This window comes from Oryza glaberrima, chromosome 9, assembly GCF_000147395.1.
Source record: "Oryza glaberrima chromosome 9, OglaRS2, whole genome shotgun sequence".
In the NCBI taxonomy this organism is placed as follows: domain Eukaryota; kingdom Viridiplantae; phylum Streptophyta; class Magnoliopsida; order Poales; family Poaceae; genus Oryza; species Oryza glaberrima.
Genome location: NC_068334.1, coordinates 18,000,444 through 18,021,709, shown reverse-complemented (window position 1 = coordinate 18,021,709; position 21,266 = coordinate 18,000,444). Strand labels below are relative to the sequence as shown.

At 43.8% G+C, this 21,266-nt stretch overlaps 5 protein-coding genes across 5 annotated transcripts; 2 read left to right on the top strand and 3 right to left on the bottom strand.

The window, feature by feature from the left end:
- The first annotated feature begins 108 nt into the window (after positions 1 to 108).
- Positions 109 to 1,637, top strand: LOC127783814 (uncharacterized). The gene is made up of 3 exons (XM_052310968.1): positions 109 to 496; positions 1,279 to 1,342; positions 1,628 to 1,637. The coding sequence occupies exons 1-3, from the start codon at positions 109 to 111 to the stop codon at positions 1,635 to 1,637; spliced, it is 462 nt and encodes a 153-aa protein (XP_052166928.1).
- Positions 1,638 to 2,261: 624 nt separating this feature from the next.
- On the bottom strand, positions 2,262 to 5,376 carry LOC127784028 (uncharacterized). Its single transcript, XM_052311205.1, has 5 exons — positions 4,903 to 5,376; positions 4,634 to 4,838; positions 4,364 to 4,525; positions 3,902 to 3,965; positions 2,262 to 2,615 (listed from the first exon to the last, which is right to left on the bottom strand). The coding sequence occupies exons 1-5, from the start codon at positions 5,251 to 5,253 to the stop codon at positions 2,429 to 2,431; spliced, it is 969 nt and encodes a 322-aa protein (XP_052167165.1). The 5' UTR covers positions 5,254 to 5,376; the 3' UTR covers positions 2,262 to 2,428.
- Positions 5,377 to 7,810: 2,434 nt separating this feature from the next.
- On the bottom strand, positions 7,811 to 10,556 carry LOC127785397 (uncharacterized). The gene is made up of 5 exons (XM_052312834.1): positions 10,395 to 10,556; positions 10,013 to 10,299; positions 9,275 to 9,441; positions 9,112 to 9,175; positions 7,811 to 8,366 (listed from the first exon to the last, which is right to left on the bottom strand). Exons 1-5 carry the CDS (start codon positions 10,554 to 10,556, stop codon positions 8,363 to 8,365), a joined length of 684 nt encoding a protein of 227 aa, XP_052168794.1. The 3' UTR covers positions 7,811 to 8,362.
- A 436-nt stretch (positions 10,557 to 10,992) lies between these two features.
- Positions 10,993 to 12,802, top strand: LOC127785435 (uncharacterized). The gene is made up of 4 exons (XM_052312886.1): positions 10,993 to 11,198; positions 11,414 to 11,575; positions 11,694 to 11,757; positions 12,536 to 12,802. The coding sequence occupies exons 1-4, from the start codon at positions 11,189 to 11,191 to the stop codon at positions 12,687 to 12,689; spliced, it is 390 nt and encodes a 129-aa protein (XP_052168846.1). The 5' UTR covers positions 10,993 to 11,188; the 3' UTR covers positions 12,690 to 12,802.
- A 4,677-nt stretch (positions 12,803 to 17,479) lies between these two features.
- Positions 17,480 to 19,083, bottom strand: LOC127784097 (uncharacterized). The gene is made up of 2 exons (XM_052311286.1): positions 18,697 to 19,083; positions 17,480 to 18,587 (listed from the first exon to the last, which is right to left on the bottom strand). The coding sequence occupies exons 1-2, from the start codon at positions 18,862 to 18,864 to the stop codon at positions 17,955 to 17,957; spliced, it is 801 nt and encodes a 266-aa protein (XP_052167246.1). The 5' UTR covers positions 18,865 to 19,083; the 3' UTR covers positions 17,480 to 17,954.
- Between the last annotated feature and the right edge of the window lie 2,183 nt (positions 19,084 to 21,266).

Below are 21,266 nucleotides of genomic sequence, written 5' to 3'. Positions count from 1 at the left end.
CCGCACTCCGCCCGGACGCATCGTCCTCTCCGTCTCCCGGGCACCGCCTCCGTCGCAGCCCGGACGGCGACGGCGGCGGTGCCACGGCGCCCCGCCGCCGACGAGGTCATGCCCCCGTGGGGGCCGAGCCAGGAGGTGGTGGACGAGTTCTACGCGACGGACTTCAGCAAGGCCGCCGTCCGCGAGAGGTTCGCCCGCGAGTCGAGGGAGGCGGCGGCGGCGCCCCTCAGCGCCGCCGCCGGCGTGTTCCGGCCGCTCGCCGACAACTTCGGCGACATGCGGGGGTTCGAGTATGCGCACGACACCGAGGAGTACCACCTGGGCATGCCGTTCGGCGCCCTCATGACGTGCATCGCCGTGTACCAGCTGTGGAAGGCCGCGCCGTGGCTGTGCCTCGACGCCGCGCTGGCGTTCGCCTTCTACCAGCTCAGCGTCATCGCGGCAGACGTGCGGAGGCGGGGCTTTTCTGCCGATTTGATCATACGCATTAAATTTGGTACCCCTTCTCTCTCTTTTTTTAATATATGATGCCATTGATTTTTTAAAGATACGTTCCACCATTCATCTTACTAAAAAAATATCACTTATTTTATTATAATTTAATTTGTTACTAAATGTTCTTTAAGCATATGACTTATAATTTTATTGATTTGTAATTTTTTAATAAGACAGCTTCATATATTAAAAAAATGAGGTAGTGCTTATTTGGGTTACAAGATCTTCCATCTAGTCATAATATTGAATATTTTGGAATTGATATTGGTAATTGCTTTTATATTAATCTAATATGCTTATAACATTATAATGGTGCCCTTCAAGGCAAATCTATGCATATCATTTTTTAACCATGCATTTAAGAAATTATTGCTCGTTAAAGTTTCAGGAGTTTGATCAAATAATCTTGTCCTAAACACAAAATATTTAGAATAATCACACTTTATATCATCAAAGTGTACCTATAAGGCATATATATCGTGGGAATATATTTTAAGCGGTCTGTCCTCCAATTCATCGATTCACAGCCCCCTACGCCAAAGGTTCCTGGAAGCATGCGAGGGAACACTCTGGTGTAAAGTAGAAATATGCGCTAAACCTAGTGCAAAGTATAATTTAGTCAATATTATTTATAACTGGAGGAAGTGAAAAATGTAAAAGGGAAATATTACAAAGGCAACAATCAACATACAATTGCTCATGTTATTGTGATATAAAGAAACTACGTAAGTGCTCAGATGATGTTCAAATTGCACGAGTGATCTAATGTGTTCTTTTATGCAGTTATCCTCTTTTTCATAACCTTCAGGGACTTCCGCAATATGATATCCCCTCTTGATTTTATCAGGTTTGTGTTTAAAAAAATCATCCACTCAAACTCTATCTCGGCATTTGGGGGTTCTTGAGGGATTTGCATTTTTTATGCCGTATTTGCTTAAGCATGCACTATGTATTATACAAGCTTTGACCATGCTTTCTTTGTGCAATCAGGCTTCCTATGTTTTACATATATTATCTTTCGTTCATGTGGGACTTGTCCGGGATGAAGAAATACGCAAAATATGCTCTTCCAGCTTTGATGGAGGATCTACCAGCGTGTTTCTGAAACTGACTTATATATATCGATATGTAGTGAAGACTGAAACATGAGAAGGAAGATGCACGAGTTACTTTTAATATATCTTTCTATTTGTATTCATCTTGATTTATTCACCTTGAATTTATCCTTTTCTTACTCCCAAATCAAATTTGTACTTAAGATTTGGAGATTTGATGGTAATGGATTTCCTGCCTATATCTATATCTTGTAATATTTTCATTTATTTAGAGAACTTTTAGGGGTTTTCGCTGGATATTTCCCTCGACGCCTATTGGGAGAGATGTTCTCTGCACCAAATTGCTCCAAAACTAGTGTAGACGGAGTCATGTGAAACTGTCCTATCCTAAGGTTCTTCGATACTTGGTACTAGCTATAGAGTAATAGATAGTGTAATGTGCAATTAATTTACTTGAAAATCTAATTCGCGGTCTATCAAAAGAGAGTATCAAGCTTAAGGATCTTCAAATGACTCAATACAATTTATTCAGAATTCTCACTAGTTATTATTTTTCCTTTTAACATTGCATATATATATACGCACATGGTCACACAAATTCTGAGCTAATTTTATTCCAAGCTTAAGCACAACATATTCAGCTAAAAAGGCTTTTCAAGAAGGAAACTCCACAGGGAAACAGATGCAGTACTAATCAACGAGAGGTCGATGTTTAAACAGTGAAGAATGTTTTTTTTGTAGAGACTCACCATACGTTCATAGCTATTAATTCGTTATTATACTTTACAAAACTTTGTGAAGGGGAGGGCATCCTTCCTAGAACAAGCTCCATCCTTCCTAGAACAAGCTCCTAAGTGGGAACCACTCACACAAATGCATCACCAGTCAGCAGAATCATCATATGGAGATATATAACCAGGATACCACATAATCCTATATATTTCTTGTATGCCACCTCTAGATTTCAGCAGATTAAACAATGAAATAAGTGAGCGCCTGGCATACTTCTTCATACCAGCAACATCGAATACGAACGCACAAATGTAGAGGAAGAAAACCGGCATTCTGTATCATGAAACAAAGTTTAGTTAGCAGCGAATGAAATATCAACAAGAGAAATAAAATAACTATGAGAAAACAGCCCCAGTATTATTGCAGTAGAACTGTAGAAGAAGCATTGTCTCTTTGAAATTCACAAGTTAATTGGCAAAATTCTAACACTCCAGCTACTTCCCTATGGCCCTGTGATTCTTTAATCTTTTTCCCATCCCTTTTTTTCTTTTTTGCCTACTACCATACTCCCTCCGTCCCATAAAAAACCAACCTAGTACTGAATATGACACATCCTAGTACTACGAATCTGGATAGAGGTAGAATACGTCACATCCAGTCCTAGATTCGTTTTTTTCAGGGTGGAGGGAGTATGCTGTAAGTCCTCTCAGTAACTTCTTTTGTCACCCATATTCTTAGTATAAAAGTAACATGACCTCAATATGCAACACTTTTTTGGCCCTAAGAAACATGCAACACTTTCTACAGCATATGGTGCTCTTTTATGTAAGTTCCTCTTTGAATTATACAAAATGTTCAATAAAAAATTGTGTTGTTCTGGTCTGCTCTTTGCAAACATAATTTTCCATCATTGCTTCTAGGATGGTGATAATCTTCGCAAATAAGGATTTTACTGATGCCAGAAAGAGCTAGCAACCACTGTGTGTATGGCATAACATAACCTCTATTATCCACAGCATCACACATGGAATTTAGATTGATGTGCACTAGAGAATAAGTAATTTCGTATTAACATTTGAAATTCATAGTTAGAGGATATCTGGAAATTTTGAAAAATATTTAGTCCTAGAAAGTATCGTTTAAGAGGGCTCTCGGAATTCAGATCCCAGGGGCAAGGAGCTCCAAATGGTAGGAGAAGAAGTTCATTTCTAAACACAGGGGCATAATATTATCTCAGATTCTCAATCTCCAGCTCTGGCTTCACTGCCTAAACAAAAACCAACAAAAGCAGGAAGCATATCAAAACCACCATGAAACTACAGCACTACGCTACTATCAGCGCCAGCATTCTCCTATCAGTCTATAACTAGCGACTGCCACCAAGTATTCTTGTAGTATAACAAGAACAAAGGGCTTTCCAACATTAGTATCAGGCAACAAGGAACCATCTCCTGGCAGTCCTGATGGTAGGCCTGTCAATTGCTTTCATTTTAGTTTGACCTGTCAGTTGTAGCAGTGATTTTGTCCTGCAACTTTGAACCTCCTTTTCATCTGTTAATAAGTTCGATAGAATTCCTACCTCTCTCTCACAAAGAAAAAGTTTTAAAATAGATACTGACCTAATAATGTCCAGGAGTACATAGTTCTTCTTGATGTCTTTCATAACCATGATAAGTATGGTCCCTGCATTGAATAGTAGTCAATAACTAAGATAGCCTGAGGTTATAATTTCTAGGCATAGAACAAACTAAACTGAGAACTACTTGCACCCAAGCTTCAAAACATATCCACCTTCTAACTAAGAAAAGGGACTGTAAGTTTATACCATTTCTTTTATTTGATTTTGCCAACTACATGATGTATCAACTTGATACTATAGCACTGTTGAGCTACGGAAATCCTCCCATCCAAACAGGGTAAATATTCCATCAGTGATTCATCAATACTCAAAATGAGTGATCAAACCTTGGAAAAAGGCCAGCTTCTTACTTGAGGTTATTAATGTTATGTCGCTATTTTTTTTGGAGATGCAATTCTACATATGACTTAAACTGCTGATCAAATACGAAGACAATGAATACCGAATTTAAGCCGCGTGATCAAGCTGTTTGTCTTGCGCTGCCGGTGCAGCTCTGAGGACACAACGCTGAGCTTGTAAAACACAAAGGCAAGGGCAGCATCAACGAAGACCGAAGGAGCCGCCTTCCACAGCTGGTAGCACCCGACATATCCGAGAAACGCACCTGCAAATGTTGATACACATTCACCGAATAACATAAGTGGTCTGGTGATCAGAAGGATATACAATCGACGGCATTGTTAATTGCGGTAAGAACTCAACCCAAACACACCAAAGAGCATGCCGATTTGATAGTCCTCGAAGTCGTAGGCGCTGCGGAGAGAGCAAATGTCAGCTAGGTTTCGCAGCAAGGGCCGGAACATGTCGGCGATGGCTGCCTTCAACGCCTCCCATTCCTCGCTCATTCGCCTCTTCCGGACGCTCTGCACCTCCACACGAGGAGGAGGAGGAGGAGGAGGAGCAGCCGGCGAACACCACTGCAGAGGCAGCAACTCAGCATTTCTGCATCGGGAGAGAAATCCGAGAGAAACTTTCACCTACCACTGGCCGCCGGCGAGGAGCGTCGACGCGGCGGGGAAGCGAGCACGGCGAGAAAGAAGAAACCCCGAGGCCCATGTCGCTGCTCCCGGATCGCGAGGCGAGAACGGCGGCGGCGCCATCTCCACTCCGGGAGGAGGAGCAGGGACGGAGCCATCGGTGGGGCTCCCGCCGCTGGAAACCCGCCCCTCCCCCACTACCCGGAAGGCGAAGCGCCCTCGCCACGGCTGGTCTAGTCGCGTCGCAGCCGGTCATCGGGACCGACGAGCGCCGCGGGTAACCAGGGTTGCAGGTGCGAGCCGGCGACGTCTTCCCGGCGGCGCCGCCGGCGCCGGCTCGCCGTGCAGAAAGCATCGGAGGAGGCTCGAGAACGACGAGCTCCGCGGGAAACTTCGACGGGGGCGGTGCAGCTCGCCGGCGCGGTCGCGGTTGCGGCGAGGCGATGGGTTGGCGGCGGCGACACACCGACGACCGGAGGAGGGGAATAGGCACAGCTTGGTTTGCACCTTGGAGGCCCAATGAGCAAAGCCCACTTGGCCCAAGGTGATCACCACCTTTTTTTTGGAATAAGTTCACCGGAGATACCTCAACTTAACAGCGAGAATTTTTAAAGTCCCCTAACCATAAAACCGGAAATCTTCACCCCTAAACTATACAAAAACTGTCTAATTTAGGTCCCAAGACAGTATAGATGCCTGATTTTGCTGACGTAGCATCCTAGTCAGCAAAAATAATAAAATAAATATATAGGGCCCATATGTCAGTGAGAGAAAATGATGTGGGCCCACATCTATTTTTTCTTTTATTTTCTCTTCTCTTCTTAACTTCTCACGCGCAGGTGGGCATATGCGTGTGTGCGGCCGACGGCGGAGCGGGCGTGGCGGTCGCGCGCAGCGGAGAGAGATGCAACAGTCGCCACGGCGGCGGCGGGATAGTGCGGCTGCGAAGCAGGCAGGACGGGCGGCGGCGGGCGAGCGTGGCTGCTAGTGCTGGCGGTGGGCATGCAGGCAGGCGGAGCGGTGGAGAGCGGAGCAGGCGGCAGGCGGCAATTGGGGAGCGCGGCTACCAGCGGCGACGGTGGGCGAGCAGGCAGGCGGAGCGACGGAGAGCTGAGCCTGCAACGGCAACCCGACGCCGTCCGACCACATCGTCAACACGTTCCGCTACTTCGAGCAGCAAGCGCCGCTGGGCGCGGTGACGTTGAGCCCGTACATGGTTGTGTCGCTGTACAGCAGCATGCACCACGACGTGTGCCTCCTGACGCACAGCTGCAAGGCCAACCTCATCCTGCTCCCCTTCCACAAGTCGTTGGACGGCGCCCGGAGCACGGCCAACAACGCAATCTGCGCCATCAACCGGTCGGCGATGCAATACGCGCTGTGCTCGGTGGGCATCCTGATCGACCACGGCCTGGCGGCGGGGTCGGTGTGCGCGACGGCGTCGAACAGCACGCTGCAGCGGGTGGCGTTGTACTTCTTGGGCGGCGCCGATGACCGGGAGACAGCCGCCCGTCCTGCCTGCTTCGCAGCCGCACTCGCCCTCCACTGACTTCGCCCTCCGCCGCCGCCGCTTCAGCCGCTCGCTACCGCGGCGACTGCTGCATCTCTCCCTGCTGCGTCGGCCACCGCGCCGGCTCCGCCATCGGCCGCACACTCGCATCTGCCCGCCCACCTGTGAGAAGTTGAGAAGAGAAGAGAAAAATAAAAGAAAAAATAGATATAGGGCCCACATCATTTTCTCTCACTGACATGTAGGACCTCACATATTTATTTTATTAATTTTGCTGACTAGGATGCCACGTCAGCAAAACCAGACAACTATACTGCCTTGGGACCTAAATTAGACGGTTTTGTATAGTTTAGGGGTGAAGATTTCTGGTTTTGTGGTTAAGGGACCTCCAGTGAACTTATTCCTTTTTTTTCCTTTTTGGGTGGGGGTATGGGGTTTGTAGGCTGTAATACTTTTGTAATTTTTTTCCCCGTTCTAGTCTTTTGATTGAAATACTTGTGTAATTGGCCAATGAAGATTTATATTTTGCACATTTGGTATATTTCAGAAATGAAATGGTTGTTTTGTGTGTCTGTTTTATATATATCTCCATGTCACCTTTCAAGCTGACCTTTCTAGCATTACGTATTCCTTACGACTGTGTTAAATGTTTGGACCATTGTTTGGCACAGCAGCCTTCTAAATTCGTCGTTTGATTAAAACAGTATTGTGCAATCCTTTTCTTTATGTGCCTCACTTCTGTTCTCGTACCGATATCCTTATTTTTCCCATTTGGGATATTATCATTGATGTTTTTATATACTTTTGCTTATGTTCTTATATATGTCACTGTGCATCATTTGACTTGGTTACTGACTATTTGTTTCTTGACGCAGGATGCCAGTATTTACTCTATAGTATCTTTCTACATTTGTTTATTTTATATATTTTTGTGAAAAAAATATGCAAGGAATTATCTGATCCTCACAATTAATCTTCTGAAAACCAAGGGTGAATTTCAGAAGAATGTTTTGTCCTAACTATATATCTCCATACAGTAAATTTACAATTTGGAGCACCTTCTATTGCTAAGGAATTTACTTTGGATCACCCTTCGCTATATTTTTAATTTTCAATTTGGACTTTGGGGTGACACGAGTCGTAGCTGAGTCGATCGACCCACCCTATCTAATGGGTAGATCCACCCCTGGTGTCTTTAGAAAGCAGTAGTTGTATAATTTCGTGATGGAGTATTGTTTTTACCAACTTACTGATTTTTTTTTGTTCATTTGACTGTCATCGGTCATAGGTTCAAAAACTGGCCAAACACGTAGCAGCACCATTGTAAAACATGGTCTCGATCTCAATCAGACAGCAATGCTTTTGTCTATTTACAGTGAGAATTAACTTGTTAACCCCCCTTGTTTGATCCAAACGCATAATAAACTGGACGAAATTACAGAAGCAACTGCACTTCATTGGAGCCTGAATCACATATCTTCTGAAACGCAAAGTAATTGATTAACCAAATAACCATCTCTCAAAGTGTGCCAAGTAGGGCAGAACAAAATTTCCTCAGCTAATTATGTAGTATAGCCTGGCCATCCATGAATACACATTGATCTACCACCTTCATTTCAGATTATAAGACTTTCTAGCATTACCTATATTCATATAAATGTTAATAAATATATGCACATATATATGTCTAGATTCATTAACATACATATAATAAATGTGGACAATGCTAGAAAGTCTTATAATATGAAACGGATGAAGTATTAATTATTACCATTTTGATAGCCTCTCAGACACAGGTGCAAGTTCAAACTTGGGCAGCAGCTTGCGCAGCTCGCGTCTTCCTTTTTCATGACTTACCCAAGAGGGCAACTGAGGCCAAAAGATACTTCACACACTTCTTAAGGGCATTTCCAACCCAATGACTAGAATAGTGTCCATAGTATTAAATAAGTTGTCACCTAGGATAAAAAAAAATTGATGTGACAAGTGAATAAATGAGAAAAGAGAAGAAAACCATGTATTGCATGAGACATGGTTTCTACATAACATCCAAAACATCATATGAGATAAGTAGCATTAAATTGAACTATGGAATAATGATATTTGCATTGGAAGAATAGTGTCTAATACTAGTTTCTTGATGATGTAGAGTTTATGAAAACCATGTCTAGTGGTATGGGTTGGGACTGCCCTAATACCAGCCAACTCAAAAGCAAACGTTAAGCTCTAGAGGAAATAGACAGGTGCCCTGTACATGCATGCATGTCACGTAGTTAATTACAGCATGTCAACGCAAGTCAATACAATGTAAAGGAGCAAGTCAATATGTAAAGGAATATGCAACCATGCATGAAACAATAGTTTGATCTACTATTTTCAATCACCTAATTATTTTTTTCCTTCAAATTTTATCTAATCTCGCCTAGTCATTTTGCCCCTTAAAGGGACGTCCATGATCTTTTTGTTTTACATATCAGAGACGTTTTACATGTCTGATCATGCGTTAATCTATCATTTTGTTTTATGTGCGAAGGAGAGGGGTTCCCAACCTCTCAAAACAAAAAACACAACCAAATAGTCTTTGGGATCGATCAACCCCTCTCGATTAGACGGTATGTCTAATTTTTAGTTTGGATCGATATGGTTAAAATTAAAAAAAAAAAACCATAACACATTGTGAGTGTGTGGATCATACATTCATACCTGATAGCATCAAGCCAATAAATGCGGTTGTTGATATCATTGATAGCCATAACCACCATGACGACTGCAAAGGAAAAATCATCGAGAGGCATAGCGATACCAAAAGAATTTGCTTTTAAGAAATAGGAAACAGCTGAATCAGATTGCGGATGCAGTAACTGACCAAATTTAACCCGGATGATGAGGTCGTTGGAAAAGCCTCTTCTCCGGAGCTGCGACGACACGATGCAGAGCCTGTAGAACGTGTAACCGAGGGCCGCGTCTATGAACGTGGTTGGATTCATCTTGAAGAGGTTATAACACCCAATGCATGCAATGAGCATACCTAATATTTCAACAGCAAAATAAAACATAGTTACTTACGTGCTCATCAAATCACATCACGTTACTCGTCAACACTTAGACGCCATGCTAAAGAGGCAGACCACGCGCTGCGAAAGATTTAAGTGAAGAACTCCATTTCTTTGAATGCTGTGTTTGGAAACCCATGTTCCCAACAACTCTCCCTCGTCTTCCGCGCGCACATTTTTCAAACTGCTAAACGATGTGTTTTTTTAAAAAAAAGTTTATATTCGAAGGTTGCTTAAAAAATCAAATTAATCTATTTTTTTAAAAAAAATAGCTAATACTTAATTAATCACGCGCTAATGAACCGCTCCGTTTTCCGTGCGGAGGGAATGTGTTCCCATCCCCTACATGCTAACACAGCCATGTATTTAGGAGCGAGTTTAGTGTGGTGTGTGCGATTGTGTGCGTCTATCTTATAATCTATGTAATGAGGAAAAAAAATTGTTTCTCGTAAAATTAAATTGGGCTAGTTGTAGTTGTAATGCGATTGCTAGGTAGTACGAAATTGCATCACTCACGTTAATTACTTACCAAAGGGCATGCCGACATGGTGGGCATGCCGACATGGTAATCCTCGGTGTCGAAGACGGTGTTGAGGGAGCGGAGATGGTTGAAGTTGTCCAGCAACGGGCGGAGCACGTCGGCGCCGGCGTCCTTGAGCGCGGCCGCGGCCTCCCCCGACTCGCACGAGAACTTGGATTGGACGGTGGCGAAGTCGTCCTTCACGAACACGGCGTCCTCGGGGAACTCGTCCCACGGCCACAGCTCGTCGTCGGGGTCGCCAGCTGCCTCCGCCGCCTCCTTGGCGCCGCCGCCGCCTTCTGCCGCCGGAGCGCACCGCTGCAATTTTCCACCGATCAAGAGAGATCTCTGATCATCAGAGGAGAGGAGAATTTAAGAGAGAGATCGATAGCGGCGGCACGAGCTTTACGTACCGAGCGCGTCGTCGTCAGGGAGCGAAGGAGGAGGGCGCCGTCGCGGGACGTTTGCTGGCGGCGGAGGCTGACCCGCGCGGCGGCTCGCCGTGGCGGCGGCGCAGTGCCAAAGCGCGTGACGGCGAGGGAGTACGGCAAAGAGGACAAGACCTGCGACGCCATCACGCGTGAAAGGAAAAAAAAATAGATATACTCCTTCCGGTTAATAATATGAGATGAATCTGGGAGTACGAGTTTTTGTCCGGGTTTATTGTGTTAGGAAACATCTCATCTTATCCTAGCTTGACTTTTTAGGGGAAGGATGGACTAGGGAGTACACCATCCGCCGTGTCACAGTACAGGTTCGATCGTTGTGGGCTCACACGCCGTACGTCATGGCGTCGTCGTCGGCGCCGCCCATGCTTCTCGGTCCGCATCTTGCTCTGCGCGTCGGCGTCGGCGTCGGCGTCACGCCGCGGCGCGCTCCTGCGGCGGCGGCGGCGGCCACCTCGTCCTCCACCCGCGGGCATCGCTACCCCACGCGCGTGCGCCTCGCCGCTGCCGCCGCCGCCCGCACGGCGCCATCGGTGGTGGTGCCACTGCCAGCCGCCGCCGCCGCCGCGGCGCGGGCACGGCGCCGCGCTCGTGCGGCCGGTGCGAGCTTGTGCACCTGCGGCCCCATCGTGGACTTGGACCGGCCAGCGCGGGAGGCGGTGAGGGACGCCGCCGCCTACGTGCTCCGCCCGCTGGTGGACAACTTCAACCGTCTCTTCTCGCTCAAGACCGCCTTCGATATTGAGGATTACAATATCGGCATGCCCACCGGTAAGTACCTAGAGTACGTACTATAAGGGGGTGAAAACAATTGGAATCAGAAGCATTTCTTCGGAAACGTCGACGCTCGATCGACGGATAATTGACTATATTTATCGTTAAAATTACTCAGTGTCAGACATTAATCTGTGACTACATACTATACTTATTGATGAACACATGTACAATTTGCGTGGTTAATTTGATTACTGAAAGTCTGAAATTAGGTGCACTCATCGCGTGTGTTGGATGCTATCAACTGCTGAAGATGAATCCTTCGTTGTTCGTCGATGCTGTGCTGGGGTACGCGTTCTACAAGCTCAGCGTCTTGTCGTCGCAGGTCCGGAAGCAGGGATTCCCCAACGAGTACATCACCCGGATCAAAACCAGTCAGTTCGTCATCTCATATATATATAGAGAATTTACCTTGCGTATATACATGCATGGACCTGAATAATAATAATTGAAGTGATCCACGAGAGTAATGATTTTTTTTTTCTTTTGCAGTTATTGCCTTAATTTTTATCGCCAAGGATTTCCATAAGAACTTCGTGCCCTTGGATTACATCAAGTAAGAACCCTTTGCTTGCTAATTCCTTGAATGATATTATGCTCACTTCATCCAAATTTACGAGTAGCTAGCGCTCATATATATATTCCAAGCTAGGCTCAAACTTTGCACGTTTTAAAACTAAACTGTTCAGATTCAGATAACCTACAGGCATATGAGGATTCTACCAATATACAGTTGTATAATATAGTTTGAGTCTGTTTAAATGTACAGGCGTACAGCTATAAAAAGCGACTTTCTTTTTAAAAACTACAGATAATTTACTAGTATAAGATAGATTTACATTCAAAAGGACAAGGATTTTCTACACCTAGGTGCCACGGCACCTATCATTTACATGCAACTCAAATAGTTATAGAAAAAATTGAAAAAAATTAGTAACATCGTTTGTGATGATACAAGTCTATATACAAACATGCATGACTAAATTTAATCTACAACTAGAGAAACAAAAATAATAAAATCAGACAGTCAATAGTACCCGTATAGTGCAGATAAAATTTGTTATTTTTGTTTCTTCATATATCGATCGAATTTAGACTTACATATTTGCATAGTGTCTTATATTATCATGGACTATCTTATTAAATTTTATGTATTTTTTATATAATTGTTTAAATTACATGCATACACCATGGCACCTAGGTGTAGAAAATACTTTCTGACATTCAAAATTCAATTAAACGACCATGTAAAACTAAAATATGCCTTACAAAATGTAGGGAGTGAGTATATGTTACTAACAAGTTACTTCTGCCGTGGTAATTGTGTTACACAGGGTGCCAGTTTTTTTCTTCTACCTCCTAACATTACTCGTCGAAGTGCATGGCCTAAAGAAAGACGCAAGATATCTTTTGTCTAGATTGTTTGAGCTGCTTCAAATCAAGGAGGGCAGACGCGAGCTACTAGTCGACATCCTCTTAACCAGATGAATAATTCTTGTTGCATGATTCAATCAAGAAACGGTTAATCGATTTGTCTGGCTTAAAGCAGATCTCGTAGTCATATATATAATTATTCTTGATTAACTTGTTAGAGGTATGTGTTTGAGTGCCATCCGAAGGTTTTCTTTATGCATAATAAGTTCACCAAGCTTAATTTTATTGAAAGCTAATTAGTAGCGTTTTTTAGTCAATTATGTTTAAAGTACTATAACAGTTTTCTTCTCGAATACTCGTATATACTCATTGATGTAGCGAAAATTGTTAAAGTATAAAAAGCTGTAATACTTAAAAATTAACATATAAAAAAAATCTACAAATATGATTTCTATGCAATGAATCTAGAATTTTAAAATGATACTAATGTTGAAAGTTTTTAAAGTTTCATTCTTTTCTAAAACTATATATTTGTAGAGAAAATAATTTCTATGCTACTCACACTACTACAGCAAATATTTTCCTGGACGCCGGACCGTTTAATTTCCAGGCGGGCCGTAAGTGAAACCGCACAGAAAAATAGGTGGACCGGAGCCGGACCGTCGCCCGCATGCAAAACTAAGCCGATTTTCGCGTGCGGGCCTCCTAATCTACCCACACAGGAAAATACTTGTTCCCTCTCATCCTATTCCAAACATTTTAAATTTCCTTCTCTCTCCCCTCGGCCCCCTTATCTCCTCTCTCTCTCCCCAATATCTTCTCCTCACTTTCGTCTCCTCTTCTCACTTTCCTCTCTCTCACCTTCTCCTTCTGTGGCGCCGCGCGCCTCCTTCCCCTCCTCCTCCGGTGCCGCCTCCTTCTCCTCCCGTGGCGGGCTTGGCGGCGGCGGGCTCTCGGCGGCGGGCTCGGCGACCGGGAGCGGCGTGCGCGCGGCGGTGGGCGACCGCCCCCCGCCCGGATACGGCGGCGGGCGGACAGTAGGGCGGCTACGGATCCGGCTACGGTGTCGGCGACGACGACGACGGCGACCGCGATGGTGACGGCGGGGAGGACGGCGGCGGCAGCTTTAGGATTAGGGTTTTGTTTTTTTGGATTTTATTTTTTTTGGTTTTCCATTTTTGCATGCGGGCGACATAATCATCCCGCACGGAAAAATAGTGATTTTTGCAGACACTTCTTTACAGATGGTTGAAAGATCCACACGTGAAAATCGTTGCACGCAAAAATCCATTATGTAGTAGTGTCAAATTATCCAGTTCCCTTATATATATACCACTGGAAATTGGCAATTTCTCTATGGGATTATCTATTAAACATTTGATAGAAAACCCCTTAATCTTAGTCCAATGGCTAGGACTACATCAAGATTCGTGCTAGTAACCTTAGCCTTCCTCTTCCCATTCTTCCTCCCTGCCTCTTGGCCTCGCCAGCGTTGGAAGGTGCCAACAGCGCTAGCGAGGTCCCGTTGGCCGTTCTCCCCTCTCCCTACATCTCCTTCTCCCCAAGCATGGCAACGGCGAGATGCCCCCACCTCATGACATATTCGGATCTAGCAGCCTGCCATTGGCCCTGCCCTCCTCCAACCCTGCAGCTTCAACTATACCAGCAATACCTTACCGTTCACCTGTATCCGCTACCCACCATCTGGCCTCTCTTTCCGTTCCCCAACCCATCCTCCTACCCCTTATCCCAACTCCAAAGGCAAATATGTAGGTTTATTCCAGGAGTTAGGCGAGGAGTTCATCGAAGCTAGAGGAGAAAGAGCCCCCAAAAATTCACATACACACAAATCTTGATGTAATCCAATGGTTCGAGATTCACAAGAAGTTTCCCCTCTTTTTTTCTGAGTGAAGATTATCAATTGTGTTCCGTTATATATATGCCATTGGACCATAATTTTTCTTCACTCGAGGACATCCCCGTCAATCTATCATTAGTATGTTGTTAAACTAACCGTAGAGAGAAAGACAGAAATGCACATGCCCCTTGTTTCCCCACTTTTCTCATTGTCCTCTGACTATTCGAGCGGCGAGAGCTGCTTTCTCCCACCGACCACCGTTCCGCGACTCGGCGGCTCCACCTAGGCCCCACTTGTCATTGTTGCCATTCCCCGGGTCCCTCACGCCTGTGGCTGCCACAGCCGATCTGGAGGCCTGCAGCCGCACCTCCATGTCTTTGTGCATGAACCCATCTTTACCCCCGAGCACCTCTGCTGCTCTACGTGTCACAGCCAATTATTATAACTAGGGGATTTCCTGCGATTTACTGCGAGAATTACTAAGTAATTTTTTAATGCTATTTTTTTTATAATTCAGCTAGGAGTAAAAAGAAAAAAATAATCAAATCTCAGGGCTTATCAATATTTATCAAATCCACACTTTAATGTAAAACATATTGATATGTACATATTAAATATTATAAAAATGATAGAGAGATTTGTAAAACTATTGTGGAAATAATGTGAGAAGTAATGATTGAATATACTTGCATGTTAATCTAATTTGGGGCATTTGCAAATTTGCCATCGGTTTTTTCAATATTGCAAGGATGCCACTCGAATGACAGTTCTAGTGGTATTTTTGCAATTTTCTAGTGGCAATTTTACAATAGCGATTCAAAGTAGTGGTAAATTTGCAATTGCCCCTAATTTAATTGTAGAATTAAATAGATTGTAGATGCTCTTGCATGCTTGCATGAGATTGAATATGTAATTATTGTTAGTGGGTGATGATGTGGCATGGTTGCATGTTAAACTTTAGAGTTAGTGGGTTATAACTTTATAGAAAGTATAGATTCCGAGTCAAGATTTTGGTAATTTTGGAAACCCCCCCCCCCACATGTTCGCGCTCGGAATTTTTAGATTTTTCTCTTTTTTAATGAATTTGGTTAAAGTTTATTTAAATTCAGTCAAAATTTATTTAAATATTCAAATAATTTCAGTCTAGAAATGCTGAAAATCCTGAAATTTCGTAAATTTTGATCGAAATCGAAAGTGCAAACTCTGGTCGCAGCATGCTGGGAGGACGAAGCTCATCTAAGTGACATCATGCCGTGAGACAACGAGGAGAAGCTGCCGCATCGCATTCAGAGGCCGTGGACTCTCGTCGACAATTTTATCGTCGCCATCACATTGGGAAATCGGAACAAGGTTTTTGGTGCCCTAATTGTCGCATGACAAGTTGCCTGGGTGAGAATCTTAACAGAGAAACAGCCGAGTTTAGCAAGTCTGTCAAATATGCTACAGCCTCTGCACGATAACAAATACAGGCACACACCAAGTTCAATTTTTAGAAAATTAGAATAAATCCAGCCTCTACATTCAACCGGATATACATAGCCAAACATACAAGTTGTATGATCTCTGAATTCTATGGGAGCTGGAAGAGAGGTAGTAATCCAAAGGCAATGTTCAGCACATCAATCATCAGAAGAGCGAGAAATGCCAAGATATATTCGAGCTGTAACACCAAAAGAAAACAAGAAATGCCAAGAGCCCAAGAGATGAAGAGATTGTTCAGTAATAAAGGCCAGTTTAATTAGAAGGCCAGGCTTCGCTGCAAACCTAAAATTCTCTCAACAGCAGTACAATATATCATCTAACTCAGGAACCATGAAGTGGAATAAGGCCAAGATACTACATATTGAGCTCTGTCAAACACCCTCTTCCACGTGTAAACATGATCTAGGACCAAATATTGCTTACACACTAAATTCAGCAGTGTAGATCATTAGCGTCGTAATGTAGTAAGTACCACTAATAGCAACCACAAAAAAACAGAACAATTTGTGAATGCACATTATATCGCAATTTCAGTACAACGTAAATAAGCTAGAACTGAAGTGCAAATTTATCTCGACACATGCATACATAAACTAAGTGAACAGTAAGTCACCAGCAGAATTTCTTCAACGATTAAGGAATCTTGCTTCCGCTTACACCAGCAATAATTTTAACATGACAGCACCAATGAACTCAGCAAGAAGAAACAAACAAACATAATATGTGTTGATCAACGCATGGAGAGAGTACTAGCATGATCGTGACCACTGGCAACAGCAGTTAAAAAAAAGAGAGATTTAGAGGGAGAGATGTCTCTCCAAGCATTTTTAAAGAAGAAATTGTGAACGTTTTGAGGATTGAACACGTACAGGACCTCAAGTTTGAAATCACACATCCCTTACCACTGCACTATATATTTCAACATGCAGATGGCTACTTTCGTGGGCTTGGGCCAAACGTTGATGGTTCAGTCCCTCATGCGTGTATCAATTTCTTTTCCTCCTTTACAGCATGTATGAATCTCAAAGTGCATCTAACGGTCAAAAATGCAAGGTACGATTTTTCTCCATTTTCTATCGACCGTAATACCATAAAGAGAAAATTTTTGAGAAAACCATCGTAACGATATGTGAGGTGCAAAAAATACTATTGTACGTAAGGACAGGGTTTGAAATGTCGGTTCGAAATTTCCGAAATTTCGCCCCCCACCCACCGGCATGCTCAAATCTCGCCCGAAATTTTTGGTTTTTTGCATTTTTTTTTGTGAATTTGGTAAAATTTTATTCAAATTCAGTCAAATTTTCAAATAATTTCGGCTTGAAATTTCGGAAACCCTGGGCATAAAATCTAATTTCGAAATTGAAAACCCTGCGTAAGGATCGATGACATGTGAAATCTGGACTTACATGTAAGTGACACATATGCACTGGTATTTTTCAACTCAGAGATCTTTGTGATGGTACCAAGCAAATCAGCCCGCACCGCACTTCAGCGAAACCGTGTCATGTATATGCACGCCACCTAAGCAAAACTGCCAATCGGTTAATTGATCTGTCGTTTGCTCATGACAAAAGGGACAAACAGAGACACGAGATATAAAAAGCTCACTAGGAATATGCCCATGCATAAACACATATAGTACTCCTAATAAGCAACAACTTGAACGGACAACAACTTTGGTAAAAATGACAGCAAGACGCGCTGTTGGATTCCATGTCATATGCATGCAACGAACTCAAGAACGGATTTCCTAGTACCATCTAGGAAGCAACTTATATCGTCCACTGACGTACGTGTTGCTGATCCACAAGAAACTAGCTTTTTCGTCCACGCATGCATATGCACTAGCTATAGAGCCAAATTAACTACCAATGTGGCAGTCTACTGTACCATCACTACACTTATATCACACATGAACAAGCATGCTGCAGGTACCGTAGGTACCGGTATCTCGAGGTATTTTTTATTGGACCGGACCAAATCTCGCTGCAGATAGATCGATCATCGATCGAGCCAAGATTGCTTTGCTTGCTTCTTCGTCAGACAAGCGTGCAATCCATGGCGGCTGCGGCGCCGTTCTTGTCCACCGATGATTTCCCATTGCCGCAGCCGCAGCCGCAGTCGCCGCCGCGATGTGATTTGACGTTGACGACGTCGAGGTTGTAGAGGATGGGGATCATGACGAGGGAGGAGAGGAAGGCGAGGAGCGGGCCGAAGATCCAGAGGAGGAGCGGGACGCCGGCGAAGAAGATGCGGTTGCCGACGAAGTTGAGCGTGAACCCCTTCTCCAGCGCCTCCTCCATGTAGTCCCTCGTCGACGGAAGGCCGAGGAGGCGGCGGCCGCCGTCGTCACCGGCGCCATCGCCGCCGGCGAGGAGGGTGGGGGAGGTGTTGATGAGGAAACTGGCCTCGTTGAGGAAGCAGATGGCGAGGGAGTGGGAGAGGAAGGCGACGAGGAAGAGGAGCAGCAGCGCCACGTACTTGAGCGCCATCATGTACTCGCCGTGGGCGCCGAAGACGGCGTCGCTGAGCGGCTTCTTGATGGTGTACGTGCTGCTCAGCACCGCCGCGATCCCCGTGCAGAAGAGGATCGCCGTCGTCGCCACCAGCGTCGACCCCATGATCACGTTCCGCAGCGACTGCACCACCAGCACCGCCTTCTTCTCGTTGTCCTGCGCATATTCGTCCATCCATCCATGCACCAAGAATTAATCAAGATGTGTACAGCCATCTCTCTGTACTTACTCCGGTGATCGATCACCGGCGGCGAAACGTACGTACCTTGGTCATGCTGATGGCCCAGAGGCGGCGGGTGGCGGAGTTGATGCCGGCGGCGGTGCGGAGCGGGGTGAGGCGGACGGCGCGCCATAGCCAGACGTGGTACGCCATGGGGACGAGGAGGCTGAGAGGGATCAAGATCAGGTCCAAGAAGCTGTCCCTCCACTCCATGGCGGATCGGATCGGACACACGATTGACGATACTATCGATCAAATCGAAGATCGATCACTCTTTTCTTAGATCACGTACTAATTACTATTGCTAGCTACTATATGTGCAGAACAAATATATGCTTCGATAGTATATAGTACGTGATAATATTGTCAAGTTTGTGATGATATATTGTGCCTGCTTAGGATTGAGAATTGTTAGCTTTCCGATCTTGGAGATGTCTGTGTGCGGCGTGGAGTTGATATATAGGGGAGAAGGGGATACTATACATGCAAAAAGGGGAAACTGTTTTAAACACTCGGGTGGACGTCTACCCGTTTCTTTCATGTCATTTAAATGGTTATGAAAAAAATTTAAAAAAATTGACATGATAGGTTAATATGTAATATATTACTTCACAAACATGCAAGTCCAAATTCGACTTCTATAAGTTGTAACAAAAACAATAAATTTAACTGTGAATATACGTATACCAGTTAGAGTTTGATTTGTTATTTTCGTTACAATTTGTAGAAGTCGAATTTGAACTTGCATGTTTGTGAAGTGATATATTACATATTAACCTATCTTGTGATTTTTTTAAAAAAAATTTCATAATCATTTAGGTGGCATGCAATAAACGGGTGGACGTCCACCCAAGATATTAGAATTCATCCTCGCGCAAAAAGGTGCAAGAGATCACACCATAGTGGCATCTTACACAAAACCCACAATCTTCAATCAATCAAAAGAGGTATGTAAACCTCTAAAGTCGGGAAATTAAATTGCTAGAGTAATCTCGACAAGGAAAAGCAAGGCAGATTGCAATAGAATAGAATGTGATATCCAGCAGCATCGACAACGTGTAGTATTAATTCGCCGCATCCCATTCAGCTACACGCCCTTATATTCCCCTGAATATCTTAGCTTTTCCACTTAACTGCATCCACCGATTTCTTATTATGCATATGGGAATAAATGAAGACCGGCCGGTAAGTACTGCTAAATGCTTCCTCAGTTTCAGGGTTAGACATACATATTTAATATGAGCAAAACTAGAAAGTCTTATAATATGAAACGGAGGTAGTACTAGTGTACTACTCCATCCTTCTCAAAATATAAAAGATTTTAAGTGGATGTGACACAAACTAGTACTCCCTCCATCCTAAATTAGATGTTATTTTTAACTTTTTTTTACAATGTTTGTCCATTCATCTTATTTATAAAATTAGTGTAAATATAAAAAAAATCATACTCAAAGTACTTTTGATAATAAAATAAGTCACAAACAAAAATGAATAATAATTTCATAATCTTTCAAATATGATAAATGGTCAAACGTTAAAAAAAACTAAAAACGATAAGTATTTTAGGTATCAAGACAGAGAGTTTGTCCAAATTCGTACATAGAAATATGTGTCCAAATTCGTAGTACTGTTACATTCATCCAAAAATCCCGGACGGAGAGGGAGTAGTAGTAGCTGATGCAGATAGTTGGCTAGCTGCGGTTAGAGTAACTGAAGATCGGGGAGACCGGCCAGATTTCGTGGGCGCTTTTTTTGTCTCGGCATGCATGCACGGGCGCCGGTGCTTGGCGTGCGCGGCGCGAGCCGGGTGTACGTGTTGCAGAATTCGCCGGTTTTCGCCGGGAGTTGCCTGGATTCGCGTGGCGTGGGAGGCGTGTGCATGCGACTTGCTTGCTTGCGTCCTCACGCCTGCAGCGTGCGCGCGCGCCGCGCCGACTGACATGTGACACGTCGTAACCGATCGGCGCGCGCGCTTGCCGTGCATGGCCGCATGCATGCGCGATTGGAGCGCTTGTTTGGATGCCACCATGCGACGACGTAGGTACATGTCACAGATCGAGATGACACAGTTGCATATGCCCCCTTCATCCCAAAAGAATCTAAAAAGAATCTAAACCTGAACATATGTGTCCAGATTTATAGTTAGGATTTATTTTTTTAAGACGGAGTAGTAGGTTATAAGACGTTTTGACTTTGGTCAAAGCTAAATTGTTTTAAGCTTGTAAAAATATAGTAACTTTTTAAGCCAAAATAAATTTATTATGAAAAAATATATTCAATTATTGATTCGATGAAACTAATTTAGTATTATAAATATTACTATATTTACCTGTAAACTTAGTCAAATTTGAAATAATTTGACTTTTACTAAAGTCAAAACGTCTTGTAACCTGGAACGGAGGGAGTATATATGATGGCATCTCAAATTGTTTTTGCTATATGTTTAATTATCGATAAATTTTCTCTTAAAAGTATATTAAATGTAAATATAATACAATTATCGTGTAGTCACATTATACTTTATATACAATTATAATGTAACTTGTAAATTTGAATCGTTAGATTTGCTTCACGATTCGCGCAAACTAGGAAGGAAAAAAAAAATCACAGCATGG

What these genes read in the sequence shown, in the direction of transcription:
- LOC127783814 (XM_052310968.1), top strand. Translation starts at nt 109, where the DNA reads ATGCCCCCGTGGGGGCCGAGCCAGGAGGTGGTGGACGAGTTCTACGCG. An exon ending in GATCATACGCATTAAATTTG is followed by an intron (nt 497 to 1,278) that starts GTACCCCTTCTC and finishes TCTTTTATGCAG; the next exon opens with TTATCCTCTTTTTCATAACC.
- LOC127784028 (XM_052311205.1), bottom strand. Translation starts at nt 5,253, where the DNA reads ATGCTTTCTGCACGGCGAGCCGGCGCCGGCGGCGCCGCCGGGAAGACG. An exon ending in TCAAATCGGCATGCTCTTTG is followed by an intron (nt 4,526 to 4,633) that starts GTGTGTTTGGGT and finishes CAACATTTGCAG; the next exon opens with GTGCGTTTCTCGGATATGTC. An exon ending in GTACTCCTGGACATTATTAG is followed by an intron (nt 2,616 to 3,901) that starts GTCAGTATCTAT and finishes TTCATGATACAG; the next exon opens with AATGCCGGTTTTCTTCCTCT.
- LOC127785397 (XM_052312834.1), bottom strand. Translation starts at nt 10,556, where the DNA reads ATGGCGTCGCAGGTCTTGTCCTCTTTGCCGTACTCCCTCGCCGTCACG. An exon ending in CCCTGACGACGACGCGCTCG is followed by an intron (nt 10,300 to 10,394) that starts GTACGTAAAGCT and finishes GGAAAATTGCAG; the next exon opens with CGGTGCGCTCCGGCGGCAGA. An exon ending in GATTACCATGTCGGCATGCC is followed by an intron (nt 9,442 to 10,012) that starts CACCATGTCGGC and finishes TGCTGTTGAAAT; the next exon opens with ATTAGGTATGCTCATTGCAT.
- LOC127785435 (XM_052312886.1), top strand. An exon ending in CATCACCCGGATCAAAACCA is followed by an intron (nt 11,576 to 11,693) that starts GTCAGTTCGTCA and finishes TTTCTTTTGCAG; the next exon opens with TTATTGCCTTAATTTTTATC. An exon ending in GTGCCCTTGGATTACATCAA is followed by an intron (nt 11,758 to 12,535) that starts GTAAGAACCCTT and finishes TGTGTTACACAG; the next exon opens with GGTGCCAGTTTTTTTCTTCT.
- LOC127784097 (XM_052311286.1), bottom strand. Translation starts at nt 18,864, where the DNA reads ATGGAGTGGAGGGACAGCTTCTTGGACCTGATCTTGATCCCTCTCAGC. An exon ending in GGGCCATCAGCATGACCAAG is followed by an intron (nt 18,588 to 18,696) that starts GTACGTACGTTT and finishes GAATATGCGCAG; the next exon opens with GACAACGAGAAGAAGGCGGT.